This window comes from Podarcis bocagei, assembly GCF_964188305.1.
Source record: "Podarcis bocagei genome assembly, chromosome: 4".
NCBI classification, from domain to species: Eukaryota; Metazoa; Chordata; class Lepidosauria; order Squamata; family Lacertidae; genus Podarcis; species Podarcis bocagei.
In genome coordinates, this window is record NC_138128.1 from 4,131,921 (window position 1) to 4,149,254 (window position 17,334).

The 17,334-nt window shown below is 43.7% G+C and overlaps 2 protein-coding genes across 4 annotated transcripts in view; one reads left to right on the forward strand and one right to left on the reverse strand.

Annotated features, from left to right (window-relative positions):
- The window catches only part of RUBCN (rubicon autophagy regulator), a 189,492-nt gene that overhangs the window by 103,040 nt on the left and 69,118 nt on the right, over positions 1-17,334 (reverse strand). The window lies entirely within an intron of this gene.
- Positions 1-17,334, forward strand: part of LRCH3 (leucine rich repeats and calponin homology domain containing 3) — a gene marked incomplete at its 5' end in the record, with an annotated part of 84,247 nt that overhangs the window by 25,015 nt on the left and 41,898 nt on the right. For all 3 annotated transcript variants that reach the window (XR_014007044.1, XM_081190154.1, XM_081190155.1), the window contains 5 exons: positions 2,518-2,662; positions 7,644-7,770; positions 10,855-10,960; positions 11,381-11,517; positions 14,934-15,043. Coding sequence is in view for 2 of the 3 variants with exons in the window: in XM_081190154.1 (XP_081046280.1) it covers positions 2,518-2,662; positions 7,644-7,770; positions 10,855-10,960; positions 11,381-11,517; positions 14,934-15,043 (625 nt within the window). The remainder of the gene's footprint in view (positions 1-2,517; positions 2,663-7,643; positions 7,771-10,854; positions 10,961-11,380; positions 11,518-14,933; positions 15,044-17,334) is intronic.

Consider the following 17,334-nt stretch of genomic DNA (forward strand, 5'->3'; position numbering starts at 1 on the left):
AGACACAGAGTGGGGAAAATATTTAATTCCGTTTCACTGGCCTGCCATATCAAGTTCCCAAGATCAGTGGCCGGTGTGATTGGGTTTTTGTTGCAGAATCCAAGCAAAAGCTGCTTTGTAGGCTTACTGGAGGAGTAAGAGCAAGCTTCCTCAAACTCGGCCCTCCAGATGTTTTTGGCCTACAACTCCCATGATTCCTAGCAGGACCAGTGGTCAAGGATGATGGGAGTTGTAGTCTCAAAACATCTGGAGGGCAGAGTTTGAGGAAGCCTGCTCTTACTCCTCCAGTGTTGTTTTTTTAAAACTCTGTAACGTACTTTGCCATTGCTCTACTTTTTAAAATGCTTTCCCCATGCAATTTTTAAGGCTGATGTTAGGGAGAAAGGAATTCAAAACACCCTTGGACACATTAACCTGGTGAACAGATCTGGGACATGGATGAGGGCCAAGGGCTGAAGAATCGGGCAGGTTTAATTATTTAATACCACAAGAATAAGGATCTACAGTGCTTTAAAGAGTTTCAGAGTTAAAAAACAAAGGCAGGTCCATGTCTGCAAAAGGGCTATAATTTTAAACAAGAAAATGGGTAGGTAGCATAGCAAAAAGATGGGGGCGGAGATAGCAAGGGATGAAAGAGGAATTGAGCTCCACAAATCTATTTCGTGTACTTCACATATTTCCTCATAAAATTAGGGTGTTTTTGTAGAAATGCAGCAAATGCAGTTGAATTGTCTTGTAAAGGTGACTGCAACAAATTAGTCTAGTTTGGGATTAATTCATTAAATATTTGTGTATACATAGCATTTTAAAGGTTTTTGGCTATTGTCAGGGAACTGCCATCAGTGCCGGAGGGAGAGAGCAAAAGCCAGAGGGATTCCAGAGAGGGTCCAGGGATCGGGAGAAGCAGCCCATCTTCTGGGGAAGAGAGTCAGCGTAGCGCCAGTGGAGAAGGGGGGCAGATGGGGGAAGCGGCGAGGCGGTCCCATGACTCCTTGCCGGGGACCAGCGGGGAGAGTAGGGGTCCTCCGCTGCCCACACCCTCCTTGCGCAGAAGGCTTTCGCGCAGAGAGAGTAGGAGGAGACTAGGCGTCAAAGAGCTTCTTTGCTGGAAGAAGTTTAAGAAACGCCCACTGACGGATTCTGCCAGCGATTGAGTCAGCCACAGGTGAGTGGCTGTCCGGACAGAAAAGGTTCACTTAGGCAACCCAGCCAGGTGTTTGCACTGGCTTACGCACGAGCAACCCCTAGAACCATTACAGCTATACAGTTGGCTAGAGACATTTTCTTCTTTTCTTTTACCCATATGATATTCCCTCCATGGATACTCCCCCCCCCCCATTTTTTCCAGTAAGGCTTAAGTTTTCCTGTAGACTTGTGGAAACAAGTAATTCTGATTCCTGAATGCCAGTCCAGAAGAGCAATTACACTCATTCCCAAATCAGCACCAGTGTGATTTTCATTTGAGCGCATAAAATTATATGCTGCATAAAACGTGGTTGTTGATTTTTTTTTCTTACGGTAAAACATCCCAAATGTTTGAGGCACTGTGAAGAACCTGCACAGAGACCTGCACAGTCTCCTCCTCCCACCAAACTTCCCGGGAAAGCAGGGAATTTCCATCTCTGAGCTCACTTTATTGAAGGTGGAGACTTCAGGGAAGAAAATGGGCAGCCACAAAAGGGGTGTGTAGCGGCTGTACATGCACAAGGTGCTGCAATGTTGTCTCTTGCTGATTTCCACTACCGCTCTGATTCCTCTTCCTAAACCCCCATTCACAAAAACAGATTTCATTTGTAATTGTTTTGGCTTGGCTTGGCAATTGTTTTTTTTAAAACTGGTCTCTGCAATTGCAAAATCTTGATAGTTCAGGGGAAAGGAGTTGAGCTTGATTGACTTCAAAAGAGCTTGGCAAGTGGCACCACTAGAGAAACCTTTTCCTTTTATTGTCCCTTTTAGCTGCTATTTACAAAATAGCTTATTTTGAGCCACACATAGCTAATAATTTCCAGAAGGGTTGGCCGTGTTAATCTGTCAATCAGTGGCAGTCTGTTGCATCAAAACCATGAGCTTGATGGCGCCATAATAAAAGAATAGCAAATTTATTAGGATGTAAGCTTTCGTGGACTAGAATCCATATCCTGCATTTTAATTGTTTTAATGTATCTTAATCTTGTTTTTAAGTTGTATTCATTCAACTTGTTTTTATTATTGGTTGTTAGCTGCCCTGAGCCCGGCCTTGGCTGGGGAGTGCGGGGTATAAAATTATTATTATTATTATTGTTGTTGTTGTTGTGCGGGGTATAAAATTATTATTATTATTGTTGTTGTTGTTGTGCGGGGTATAAAATTATTATTATTATTATTATTATTATTATTATTATTATTATTATTATTATTATTATTATTATTATTATCCTATATCCACATGCCCTACATTACCTGTGTTCTACAGATAATGGTCACCTGCTTTTTTTCCTTATTCATTCAGTCTTATGTTATGTATTGTTTCTGTTTCAGATTTATCGCGGAACAGACTCTCGGAGCTGCCAGCAGAAACTTGTCTCTTTGTTTCCCTTGAGAGCCTTAATTTGTACCAGAATTGCATTCGCTATATTCCAGAAGCCATTCTGAACCTGCAGTCCTTAACGTTCCTGAATATCAGGTAACCGTGATATAAAAGTAGCAGCGCCCAACATGATGCAACTCTTGAAAAGCTCAAGCCAAGGGGAGGCAGTGTAGGGGAAAGCGTCTGTGGGGAAAGCAAGCAATTCTTCACATTTCTACCATTCAGTGCTGGGGCCAGACTTGAATAAAAACACTGGCTGTGATTCAAAGAATTCTGCATGCATGTTGGGACTCTCTGGGTTTCCTGTTCTGACAGCATCTCCTTGTACTCAGTTCGAAAGCATGCCACTGCAAGTAGATAAATAGGTACCGCTGTGGCGGGAAGGTAAATGGCGTTTCTATCTGCTCTGGTTTCCGTCACGGTGTTCCGTTGCCCCAGAAGCGGTTTAGTCCTGCTGGCCACATGACCTGGAAAGCTGTCTGTGGACAAACACCGGCTCCCTCGGCCTGAAAGTGAGATAAGCGCCACAACCCCATAGTCGCCTTTGACTGGACTTAACCGTCCAGGGATCCTTTACCTTTTAAAAATCCTCTGAATTTTAAGGCCACATTATTTGTAGTAAAAGCTGCTTAGCATGAAATATTCAAGTGTATGCTAGTAAAAACTTGAATTTCTGCTGACTTGATAGTAATAGGCTATCTTATTCATTGTGTCCTTTGTGTTAAATCAAGAAAAGTGCTTTAAGATGTTTGTACAGAGATAGAGATGTTTTTATTCAGGCACGCTTTGGGTTTTATAAGCTTACCTTGTACCCTTTGTAAATAAGTTGCATTCTGGTTGATTGTTGTTTTTATTAGATTTATTGATAGGCAGTGATATATTCTGTTGTTACCTTGTATATTTTATTCTCTCTCGGACCACTGTTAGCTGCTTTGAGCACTGTTTGGAAAGGCAGGATACAGATTGAACTAGTAAATAAATAAAAAAAAGAGTGTAAAAATAAGTAATAGAGTTTGCTTTGGCACTATCCTCTATCCAATTCAGTTTTGCCTAGTTTCCTTAATTTTTTTACAGTGAGTCTTTTTTTTATTCAAAGGATGTGAGTCAGAGGATAACTTCCCATTGTTGTGCATTTTAAAATATTTATTATGTGCTGCCAATTTATGTTGGACAGTCTATGCTGCTCGAGGAGAGGATTTTTCAGTACAAAGCTTAGGCTCCATGCATTAAAAATAACCGCCCTTCTCTCTAGGCAAACTAAAGTATTTAGAAGCCACAGAGAGTGGAGCAACTGCTTGTCAACAGTGTGATCCACTGAAAGAAAAGAAACATTGAACTGAGGGTTGATTTTCTTTTGGAAGGAAGGTATCCTGCCCCACCCATCCTGCTTCTAAGTCCTTGCTGTTTAAAGAAGAAGAGGAGATACAGTGGTACCTCTGGTTACGGATTTAATTCAGTGCCACTTATGTGCACGCACGTGGTGCGATAGAGCGCTTCTGTGCATGCGCACGGTGCACAGAGTGCTTCTGCGCATGCGCGAGCAGCGAAACCCAGAAGTATACACTTCTGGGTTTGCTGCAGCCATAACCCAAAGATTCTGTAACCTGGAGGTTATGCAACACGAGGTACCACTGTACTACTCCAAAATCCCACAAACCCCCTCGACATAATCAAAAAACAATGGGAGGACGATATAAGCCATGAAATTAACCCTATCCAATGGACTAGAATGTGGTCTAAACCTCCCTTTAAATCCATCTCAGCTAGAAGAAAAGAACTCACCCTGAAACTCACAGATGGTACATAACATCACAGAAACTAGCACTGATTCGCCCAGGAGCCTGACCAAAATCCACAGGCACATACTTCCACATGTAGTGGGAATGTCCCAAAATCCAACAAGAATCCACCAACAGCATACGAATCAATCTGGCTAACCTTAAGATTGCCATACGTCTGGGGGGAATTTCTGAAAGGCGCTGCTTTGTTTTGGATCTTAGGCGATTGTAAAATTGTGGGTTTTTGGGTGTTTTTGTAAAAGAAAGCTCAACAACTTTGGAGTTTTGGTGTCTTACTTAAATCTTAAGACACATGACAAAGACAACCAACCAGACCAGCCCCAACCTCTCTCACCAAGGAAATACAACAAGCGAATAGAAAGAGGACCCACGCAAGTGACGCTGACACAAAACACCACACATACACTAATTAGAAGAATAGAAGATTACCACCCCACCCCAGGCTCCCTCCCCGCCCTTCCCCTCTTCCCCCCTCTTTTCTTCCCAACCTTATACTGCATGCAACACTAATGTCTCACGACAAATTAAACTGATCTATAGAAAACACAACCTGAAAAAGAGACAATGCACGTATTTTTGTAAACTAACTAATAAAAATCTTCTTCTTTTTCCTCTTCTTCAAAAAAGAACAAGAGTTTTAATCAGTGATAGTTGAAGCCCTTGGAGTGGCCCTCTATATTGCCCATTTTTCCTGATTCTGTGAGGCACCTGTGTTTCATGGAAGTCTCCACATTGTAGTGCTGTTTAGCATTGCACTCCTCATGAGATTTGAGGTTTGTAGCATGTTAGAATTCTTTGCTGCCGAACATTCCAAAACTGAGGAATCTTCTCCCACCAGAAGGCACAAACGCCATTTGTACTGCTTTGCCTTCAGCAGCCGGGAGGAGCAACCCACTGCAGGACTATCTTCTTCTGTTGAAAAGAACAAACCTTCAAGGCCAGTGTTTCTTTTTCCAGCACTTGAGATCGAGAGCTGTAATCACCAGCCTTCCACTTGCATCTGCTCATTGTAATTACTGTTTGCAAACACAGTATGGTTAACCTACTTCATCGTGCCTGATTCACTTGGTTACTATTTTTCCTTTCATGACAACGTACCTGAATTTGAACACAGTTTTCCGGTACAAGCCATTCCGTTGCTCCATTGCAGAGTTTACATGTGGGTTGCACATCTCTCTTGAACTGTTTATAGTTTGCTTTGTACTTGTGTTTTCTTCTGTTTTACTCTTGGGCGTGCTCCTTTATGTGGGATTTAAGGTCAAGTTAAATTAATGCTAGAAAGTCCAGCTGCAGTTGACTGTGGTTTCCTTTTTAGATGCTTCACTGTATAAGATCCTCAGGCTGCCAGTTTTAGCCACATGGTTCCCTCCTTTACCCAGACAGGCATAAAGACTGAGATCTTAGATAGTACGGATGCACTTGGTTACCCAGATGACTTATCTCAAAGGAGGAAGATGAGGCAAACATTAGCCAGTTCCCACCAATTTATATCCAGCAACGCCATATAAATCCTTTCCCCATGCTACATAAGCTTTTTCTTCATAGTTAATAAAATGTGTAACAGCTGTGTTCTGATCCGTGGATGACCCGAGGCAATATTGCAACCTATGGATGGAGAACCATTGATTCCAGACTGCAGATTTCTCAATTCCTGTCAGCTGCTGGTTTTCCCTGACTTTTAAAGTCATAATAATAATTTTATTGACTGGGTTGTCCCAGCCACTCTGGGCAGCTCTGAACAAGATATTTAAAAGCACAGTAAAGCACCAACCATTATAAACTGGTTATGCCAGTCTAAAGTTATTTCTTAAGGTTAACTATGTAACATGAAGAGATGGGCATTAATATTCAACGCAGATTCACATACCACAGCTTGAAAAAGAAAATGCAGGTGACTGTCTTTCTGGCCATCTGAGCCTCTTTCCAATATAAAGCTTTCCATTTTTCCCTTTCTAAAATCAAGAGATTAAGGAACATCACTAACTTTTTTCTCTGCATGGAGGCCAATCGGATTCCCTCCATACATTTCAGGAAAAGTTACCCAGAAAATATGGCTAGGACTTAACTTTCCCCCTTTTTTGCCTTCACACAAACTACCTTTTCCCATTCCCTAACCTCTGCCATAAGGTAGTCTGGACATCAGATGGAAAGCAGCAAAGGAAACAAGTATTGCTCTAGGCTTTTTCCAGTGCTTTTGTTCCTCTTAATCTTTGGTTGGATGGCATTGACAGAAGACTGAAGCATTTTAACTGTATGATAGCTTTTTTTATTGTGATAACTGAGCTGTATGGAATTAGGGTTAATTCTTGGTTAGCAGGGATCTGTCAAGGAAGAAGAGCCGATGGTGAAATAACTCTCAAGTGATGTGATGGTGGTTTTCTTTATTCAGGGAGGTTAGTTTTGACAACTTGGTCCCATAAGTATGTGTAATAATAATAGGGGTTGCTCGTGCGTAAGTTGCCGCCACTCCTGGCTAGGTTGCCTGGTTAAACCTTTTCTGTCTGGACAGCCCTTCACTTTGTGGCTGTTTCAGTTGCTAGCAGAATCCGTCAGTGGGCGTTTCTTAAACCTTTTCCAGCATAAAAGCTGTTTGACGCCAAGTCTCCTCCTACTCTCCCTGCGCGGAAGTCTTCTGCGCAGGGAGGGTGTGGGTAGCGGAGGACCCGTACTCTCCCTGCTGGTCTCCGGCGAGGAGTCCTGGAGCCCTCTCGCCGATTCCCCCATCTGCCCCCCTTTCTCCGTGGTGTTACGCTGATTTCCTTCCCCAGCTGATGAGCTGCCTCTCTCTCTGCTGGGCCCTTCTCCAGCATCACTAGGGAGCCTTGCTTCCGCCTCTGGCTCCGATGTCAGTTCCCTGACAGTATGGGACTTCAAACAGCTTGTGGGCATTTCTGTCTTCTGGCATAGCAAGCAAATGTGAAAAGCAATAAACTGTTTAATGCATATAAAACAGGACTCTGCAATTCTCTGAATCACAGCTTGGTGCATACACTGGAAGTTCTTCCAGTATTGCCTTTTAATTTCAACCCCAGAATTCAGTTCAGCTTGTCAGAAATCCTGTACAGCCATGATTTTTCTTCATAGTCATTTGACCCTGTGGATATAGCAGAAGATCCCAGCTGTTGATTAATGTGCCCAAACTGCCCTGTTCTTATATTCTGATAACAGTGCATTTTGATTTTCTCATGCTGCACATGAACTGGTTATATGTTTCATCTAATGTTCTGACTATTTGCCTTTTTGTGTTTGTGTGTGTTTTTCCTTGTCTTGTTGAAAAGCCGGAATCAGCTTTCAACGTTGCCAGTTCACTTGTGCAGCCTGCCTTTGAAAGTTTTGATAGCAAGCAATAATAAGCTCGTCTCACTACCTGAAGAAATTGGGCAGCTAAGACACCTGATGGAGCTTGTAAGTTTATTTAAATCCTTAATTGACAATCTTTTATCAAGGAAGCATTAGCTTTCCCCCCAAACTGATTGTTAGGTAGAAACCTTTTATGAATCAGGGATATCCAGGGATTGCCACACTCTACTAAACATATGTTGAGTAATCAGGATAGGAATTCCAGTATAAACATCCTGATATATCTTGAAGGTTATCCAAACTCTGATGTGTCCCAGAACACACATTTTAACATGATAGTCATGACTGCAGACGGAGCAGGGTGAATGCAATTTTTGTGCTCTGTTTTTGAAGCTTGACATGCTTTCTTCAACCTTCCTAGAAATGAGTGGGATGGATAGGTGCCAAATTCTTGTGGTTTTCGTTTAGCTTTATGGTGAGCTGCTAAAGAGTGTTGAATTTGTTTAAACAATGAGATGTTGACACATTGAGAGCCACAAGTGATTTTTTTGTGTGTGTGCTTACATCCTTTTGATGGAATCGTTAGAATTATGGAGGTTATCATTGTATTTTCCACTGATAGCCTGTGGGCTTTCTGATGTGTTAATGTAGTACGTGTCCAGAGGATGTGTTAATGTAGTACATGTCCAGAGGAGGGCAACCAAAATGGTCAAAGGCCTGGAAACGATGCCTTATGAGGAACGGCTAAGGGAGCTGGGCATGTTTAGCCTGGAGAAGAGGAGGTTAAGGGGTGATATGATAGCCATGTTCAAATATATAAAAGGATGTCACATAGAGGAGGGAGAAAGGTTGTTTTCTGCTGCTCCAGACAAGCGTACACGGAGCAATGGATCCAAACTACAAGAAAGAAGATTCCACCTAAACATTAGGAAGAACTTCCTGACAGTAAGAGCTGTTTGACAGTGGAATTTGCTGCCAAGGAGTGTGGTGGAGTCTCCTTCTTTGGAGGTCTTTAAGCAGAGTGTCAGGAGTGCTCTGATGGTGTTTCCTGCTTGGCAGGGGGTTGGACTCGATGGCCCTTGTGGTCTCTTCCAACTCTATGATTCTATGATTCTAGTAGCTATAATTAATTAATATGTTTATTTGTTTATTTATACACCGCTTGATTGTTAAAATCCTAAAAGCGGTTTACAAAAATATTAAAACAATAAATTTGAGAAAAAATCACAACCTTACTTTAAAACAACTTTAAAAGTTGAACTACTGAAACAGATTAAAATTACCTCAATTTTCTAAGCATCCGGCAGGTTGTCTAAACAATGATGTTTTTAGCAGGCACTGAAAGAGTACCTTGAAGGAGCTTGCTTGATCTCAACAGGCAGGGAGTTCCAAAGTGCAGGTGCTGCCACATTGATCGACTGAGTTCTTACAAATGGGTATTATGTGGCACCTGTAGCAGTGCCAGTCACGCCGATGGAAGCGGACGAGTGGGCACATGTAGGGAAAGGCAATCCCGTAGATAAACAGATAAACTGGTTCCAAGTTGTTAAGGGAGTTGTATACTAGGAGTATACTAGTAGGAGTATACTAGGAGTATACAATTCCAAGTTGTATACTAGGAGTAACACCTTGAACTTAGCCTGGTGGCAAATCGGCAACCAGTGCAGACCTCTGAGTACAGGTGTTACATGCTGACGAGGCCTCACTCGTGTCAGCAGTTGTGTTGCCGCATCCTCGCTGTGTGAGGGAAGCCCCACGTAGAGCGCATTGCAATAATCCATTCTTGAAGGGACCAACACATGAACTGCTGCAGCTAGGCTTTCCTGGCCCCAGAATAGCCACAGCTGTCAAACCAGCTGGAGTTGGTCAAAGGCCGCCGAGGCTGCCTGAGCCTCCAATGGCACAGCTGGATTCAGAAGCACCCCAAACTGCGAACTTGCCCCTTCAGGGGGAGTGCAGCCCCACCCAGGGTAGGCAACTGACACGGGAGCTACTTGCCCACAGTGCCTCCATCTTAGAATCATAGAATCATAGAGTTGGAAGAGACCACAAGGGCCATCGAGTCCAACCCCCTGCCAAGCAGGAAACACCATCAGAGCACTCCTGGCATATGGTTGTCAAGCCTCTGCTTAAAGACCTCCAAAGTAGGAGACTCCACCACACTCCTTGGCAGCAAATTCCACTGTCGAACAGCTCTTACTGTCAGGAAGTTCTTCCTAATGTTTAGGTGGAATCTTCTTTCTTGTAGTTTGGATCCATTGCTCCGTGTCCGCTTCTCTGGAGCAGCAGAAAACAACCTTTCTCCCTCCTCTATGTGACATCCTTTTATATATTTGAACATGGCTATCATATCACCCCTTAACCTCCTCTTCTCCAGGCTAAACATGCCCAGCTCCCTTAGCCGTTCCTCATAAGGCATCTTGCCAGGCTTCAAGCTCAGCTTGGTTCTCCTCATCCATTTCACCAAGCTATCTGAGTGACGTTTATTATTCAGTCTTTCACAGTTTTGTATTGGCAGGTCTTTTGGAATGCATTTTTACAAAACTCCTTATTAGCTTTGATGTTTTAATATTACAGGACTGTGCATTTATTACTACATTCCTGATTTGCATTTCTGGGCTGTACGTTCTGTTGTTTCCGAAGTATGTCTCTAGTAAATGATTAGCATATTTTGGTAGCCTCCTTCTTGCTGTTTTTAATATGCATGTATGCATTCCTGACCTCTGTAATTTGGATATGACATCTGAAGGCAGCCCTGTTTAGGGAAGCTTTTAATGTTTGATGCATTGCTGTATTTTAATATTTTGTTGGAAGCAGCCCAGAGTGGCTAGGGAAGCACAGCCAAATGAGCGGGGTATAAATATATTATTATTATTATTATTATTATTATTATTATTATTATTATTATTATTATTATTATGTCACCTGGCTTGTTTTTCTGACTGGTAGCAGCACATTAGATGCTCAGAGGCTGGGTACTGAACTATTGTACATTCAAAGGATGCTGTGCATACCATGAGTTATTGATCCTCTCCAAAGAGGAGGTATTCTGCATGTGTACAATGGGCTTAAATCTCGTGACTTTTCATTCACAAGACAAAGCTTTGAACTACTGAAATGGTGTTTATATCATGGTGCACATCATTAAAATCATTAAACCACAGCTCACTCCTCTTCATGATTTTCTAGGATGTAAGCTGTAATGAAATACAGACAGTTCCATCACAGATCGGCAGTTTATATTCTCTACGGGACCTGAACCTCAGAAGAAATCACCTGGTGCATTTACCTGAAGGTGAGAAATGCAGGGGAGAAGTTGTCTACAAATCCTCTTATTTCCAAAATCAAATTGTTTGCTACACGCAAATGTCTCATCTTCTTCTGCAGTTATCGTATTTTTCGCCCTATAGGACGCACCGGTCCATAGGACGCACCTAGATTTTGGGGAGGGAAATAAAGGAAAACATTTTTATTCCCGCCCTCCCCCAGGCGCGGGGCTGGGGCGGGGGAAGCCCGAGCTTCCCCTGACCCCAGCCCCCAGAACGGGAGCCACCGACCCCTTCACTCTCAAGGCTTCAGCAAAAGCCTGCATTCGCCCCATAGGACGCACACACATTTCCCTTTTATTTTTGGAGGGGGAAAAGTGTGTCCTATAGGGCGAAAAATACGGTAATTGACTACAGTGTTTTTCATGCGTGTGTCTTTTCTCCTACAGAGCTTGCCGAGTTGCCTTTGATTCGGTTAGATTTCTCCTGCAATAAAATCACAACAATCCCGGTTTGTTACCGTAACCTCAGGCACTTACAGACAATCACCCTAGATAACAACCCACTGCAGTCACCCCCTGCACAGGTAATGTATCATCTAATGTTAGAACACTATTCTCAACCAGAATACACTTTCTCTTAAGAGTAGCAAAGAAGTCCATGGGAGGAAATCTTTTACTTTTCAGCTTAATGCAAGCTTTGCATCAGGATTGCTAGAAGACCGCCCTTGATGTGCTCTTTGTCTTAGGATACAATTCACTCCGGCAAATGGAAAATTCTTGGAAACAAATTACACATGTTGTTTAAACCAGTGTTTCCCAACCACTGTTCCGCGGCACACTAGTGTGCCGCGAGATGTTGCCTGGTGTGCCGCGAGATGTTGCCTGGAGGGAGGCGGGCAAGTCGGGCGCCGAGAGGCGGGGCGGCGGCGGCGAGGAGAGGCCGCCCAGCGCGGGGCTCTCGCCGTCTGCCTGCCTGGCTGCCTGCGAGCTCGGCGGGCAGCGCCTCCGTCCGCAGTGCCCGCCTCGCGGCTCTCATTCCCTGCCCCTGCCAAAGCTCACCCAGCCAAGCCGTGCTCTCCTTCCTGCCTCGCTTTGCTGCCTCCCCCCCCCACCCCCAAAGCTTGGAGGCTCCCCGGCAAGGGGGAGGGACGTCACGGGGCTGTAATGGTGGTGTGCCTCGAGATTTTTTTCATCAAACAAGTGTGCCTTTGCCCAAAAACGGTTGGGAAACACTGGTTTAAACCTTAGCGTTGGGAAGCTGACATTTGCATGCATTGCTTGAGATTTTGCTGTTTCTATGCTGACTGATGCACAGTGCACAAGCAAATAATGGTGCAGCAGATAGTGTGTGCAAACCACTACAAAAAAACAGCTGCTTATGTGTATATACCGTATTTTTCGCTCTATAACACGCTCCCAACCATAACACGCATGCAGTTTTTAGAGGAGGAAAATCTGTAGGCATGCCACCCGTAGGCATTTCCTCCATAACACGCACAGACATTTCCCCTTACTTTCTAGGAGGAAAAAAGTGAGTGTTATGGTGCAAAAAATACGGTACACACTGCACCCTCAGTGTAAGAATGCTGGCCAGAAATGATTGCTTATGCCAAAAAAGTTAGCGATCTTAGAAAAGATAGGACTAAGTTGCATAGGAGAGGACATATAATTCATATGACGTGTGTTTATATACAGTGGTACCTTGGGTTACATACGCTTCAGGTTACAGACTCTGCTAACCCAGAAATAGTACCTCGGGTTAAGAACTTTGCTTCAGGATGAGAACAGAAATTGTACTCCAGCGGCCCGGCTGCAGCAGGAGGCCCCATTAGCTAAAGTGGTGCTTCAGGTTAAGAATGGACCTCCGGAATGAATTAAGTACTTAACCCGAGGTACCACTGTACTCATTTGCTGGAGGAGAAATACTAAGCAGACAGTTTCATAGCTGCAGAATGGTTCAGCCCAACTTCAGATGGGGGAGGCAGGCAAGTCACAAGAAGGCTATAAAATCAATGCCAGAACAGCTGCACTGCCTGCCCATGAACTTCCAGGAAGTATTTAAAGGTGTTTTATTGTGTAGAGCCATAAATGGCCTGGGAACATCATTACATTGTGAGCCACAGACCTCAGCACCCTAGCGCGTGTGTTGTGTGTGTACTAAAAGGTTCTTGCATAATTTCCAGAAGACCCTTACAGTTCCTTACCTCACTCACTGAGGGCGGCATTTCAAATCCTTGGGCAACAGTGGTAACAGCTGATTATTTTAGTTCTCATAGTGAAGGCAGTCAAATCCTGCCCCAACTCTAATTGCAAGAACAGCATGGACTCATATAGGGACAGCTAACCCTTTGTACTCTCATTTAATTGTATTATACGTACTCTGTTTTATTTTATTTTTTTAAAAAGTCTTCCCCAAAACACCTCCCCCAGAGAAGCCTGCCAGAGCCTGATACTGCAGTCACCTGAAGGAGGGAAAGCATTATTGTTAAAATCTACATTGACCTGATTCATATGCAACATTCAACCAAAATTAATTTTTATATCTGGTTTAATGTGAATTGAGTGAGCATGTTGGCGTACATTGCACAGACGTTCCCAGTTCCACCCTTCCCTGGCTCTTGTCGCAATGCCAGGTAGGAAACAAACCAAGGGCCGGCTTTCTGCTACATGCAAAACAGCACCTGTGGTTTGCTGCTCTTCAAACAAGCCGTGAGCTACAGCCAGGCTTCGTTCTTGGCTTGTTGCTCGTGGTTTGTTGAGCGATCTAATAAATAGGAAGAAGAACTTGAGGTGCAAAAATGTAGCTTGTTTATAAGGGCAATAGGCATTTTGGAAAATTCATTCAAGGACACAGCATAAATAGAATAAGGAATAACAGATACAGAATTTTCTAAAAATTATAATAAAATACAAATAATGAATGTAGACTATTAGAGAATGTATCATCATAAGCTCACAGTAGCCAAATAAAAATACCAATTTTCTTTTGGTAATGTTTACCGCAAACATTAAAATATAATGGCATATATGTTAATCTAACAACCAAATTAAAAATATATTCCTAAATAAAAGATAATCCCCCCAAATACATCCTTTCAAACTGAGAAAAAGCCTGAACAATAAAAAATAGCAATGATAAAAAATATATAATCTAAAGTTCTCTGTAAGAATTCAGAATTATCTTGATAACCAACATAGATAAAATGACCATTTTAAGCAGTAATTCTTTCACTCAGGGGATATTAACTCCTGTTGCATGAAGAATCCAAAATGAAACTTTTTATATCCACTTGAACCAATTGCCTGTGGAGACATGTGCTGCCAAATAGAGCAGAATTGGAAGGGGGAAATCTTCTTTTACCAGATGAACTGCTAAAGCCTAGTCAAATGAAATGGAAAGAGAACTTTAACCCCTTGCTAGCATAAAAGATCCTGAACATACATGAAGAGGTAGAATAAAGGATCTGGAAACAGATGGCGAAACAAAACAGAACAGCGAAAGGGAACTCCTGTGAGTGCATTCACATCAAAGAGAGGAAATCCATTTTCTCATTGAGCCCTTTTGGGATTTGTCTGCGCAGGGCAAGGATCCAATACAGCTCTCTCTTTAAGAACAACCTGACATCATGCTGATGGATCATCTCAATGACCCAGTGTGTTTTCTCTCCTATGCCTCTTTTCAAAGCTCTTATGATCTGGCCAATGCAGATCATTTCACATGAGCACTTGAAGTTATTGTGTGCATTAACTTCAAAGGGTTTACTCTGAGTATCACTGGCTACAATATCTATTATACTGTTACCCTGTTTTTCGTCTAGAGTACTCAGCTTAATTGTGGTTTGTAAACAATCTTTTGGACTGGCAATTTGTTCGGTGTTTAATTTTTTTTTTTAATATAAAGAAATCTAATATATAATATATTAGTTGCAATAGATAGCAATTGTTTGTGTATCATTTCCAAATATTCACGATGGTTTTCCCACCCCCTTTTTTAAAAAAGATATGCATAAAAGGAAAAGTCCACATATTTAAGTATCTGAATATGGAAGCATGCAAAGTAGCGCCAGATCTTCCAGATTACGACAGGCGGCCAATGGGGTTTGGTTCTTGGTAAGTCCGCACAGATTTCAGATTCTCTGTTTTTTAAAAGAATCTTTGTGGATAATTTTTCCTTTTCTGTATTAAGATGTTAGCGGGCTTTGTTGTGGGGGCAGAGAAATCTCATTGTGCTGTATGTTTAACCTTCTGTGCCTGGTTGTATAAGATCTCTGGCCTAACCACAGGTGTAAGTGTTGATCTCCTTTCCCATGATGAAGCTGTGTTGCTCTTGGCAGAGTCTCCTTTTGGCTTAGCCGGGCAACATTCATCTCTGAGCGGTCAGCCGCATCATGAGTTGCTAAATTAAGGTGATGGGGGCTAGGAATGCAGCTTGTGTTTATATCACGCAGTACTGAGTAATGCAAGTCGATGAAGCAAGGCCCTGGAGGAAGGAGAGAGAGCAGTGAGCACGCTGAACCACAGACAGTTTAAGGCAGGGCACGGAAGTCAATGAAACACAAGTTGGAGAACCATAAATGCGTAAATAAGAAGCAGGCTAGTCTGGTTGTGGCCGGGTCTCAGTGAAAAGGGGAACTTGAGCAGCCAGCCAGAGAGTTCCTTCTCTAGTCTGGTCCCTGCATCCAAAAATACGTTTCATTACACAGCCAGTGTGGGCATTTTTGGGTATTCCGTTTGTTTTTTTCAGAGTCTCGGTTTTTAATGTTAAAGCCTGTGTGTGTGAAAGAGAGAGAGAGAGAGAGAGAGAAAAGGGGTGGGGGGTGAGTATATTAATATACAGTGGTACCTCAGGTTACATACGCTTCAGGTCACATACGCTTCAGGTTACAGACTCCGCTAACCCAGAAATAGTGCTTCAGGTTAAGAACTTTGCTTCAGGATGAGAACAGAAATCGTGCTCCGGCGGCGTGGCAGCAGCAGGAGGCCCCATTAGCTAAAGTGGTGCTTCAGGTTAAGAACAGTTTCAGGTTAAGAACGGACCTCCGGAACGAATTAAGTACTTAACCCGAGGTACCACTGTACATCAAAATTGCCAGTAGGTTTTCCCAGGGGAATTATCCACCCCTTGCTGAACGGTGCAGCAGGGAAAGGGAGAAGGGGCAGCAGAATGCCCTGTGCCGTGGAAATGGAAACTGTGACCTTAGGCTCTAGAAAGGGCAATCCCGGCAGGAGAGCTGAGTGAGTGAGACAGGCAGATGTATTTGGCAACATCTGTGTAGTGCTTCCTCTTCCTGCCTGGCGCAGCCTTGCTAGTCAGGCCAGCAGAGCAGCAGCAGATAAATCAAAGGGGGGAGGAGCAGGAGATGGTGGCAAGATGAGTGTGCAGCGCTGGCTGCTACAACAATTCTGGCTGCCCCTAAGGTGAATTTCTTGGCCCTGAGACAGTAAAATGCAGGAAACTCAGCCCTACAGCAGCTGTGCTTGTGGCAGCCTCTGTTTCTGGTTTTTAGTGCAAGGCTTCCTGTGACTGAGAACCAGCTGCCCTCTGCCCCAGCTAGGACTAATAATAATAATAATAATAATAATAATAATAATAATAATAATGCTGCCCATAAAACAATTAGGATATCCAATGTTGGGGCAGTAAAAAGAATAGCAATGAAAAAAGCCTGGAGTAGGTCTAAGCAAGTTGTTTATTAAAATCTCTAAAACACTCCATGGTCTAGCCCAGTGTTTCCCAAACGTTTTTGGGCAACGGCACACCTGTGTACTAAAAAAAAATCTCGCGGCACACCACCATTAAAGCCCCGCCCCGTGACGTCAGCGCGCAGCGTCACGCCGGGAGGGACGCACAAAAGTGAACGTTTTTTCCCTCGGCAGCTCCTCTCAGCTGCGCTCAATCCGCCTCGGAGCGCAGGAGCGATGCCTCTCTCTGGCTCTCCCTCCGCGCAGGCTGAGGGAGGGAGGGAGGGGCGCGTGTGACCCGTCTCTGCTGGGAGACCAAACCCAGCGAGACAGAGTCGCGCGGAGGCGCCCAGGCAGCGCTGCCGGCTGCGAGGAGGAGCGCCAGGCAGCAGCAGGAGGCGCGGCCTCTCCTCGCCGCCGCCGCCCCGCCTCTCGCCGCCCGACTCGCCCGCCTCCCTCCAGGCATCTCGCGGCACACCAGCCGGTGTCTCACGGCACACTCGTGTGCCGGGGAACACCGGTTGGGAAACACTGGTCTAGCCTACATATGAAGAGCAATGTATTCCCTGTGCAATAAAAATGTAGTTGAGTTTTTCTGTTGTTGTTGATGATGCTGATGTTGTTGTTAATTTATTTCTTGTACCCCGCCTATCTGATTGGGTTGCCCCAGCTCCTCTGGGTGGCTTCCAACAAAATATAAAGGAACACACCAAAATATC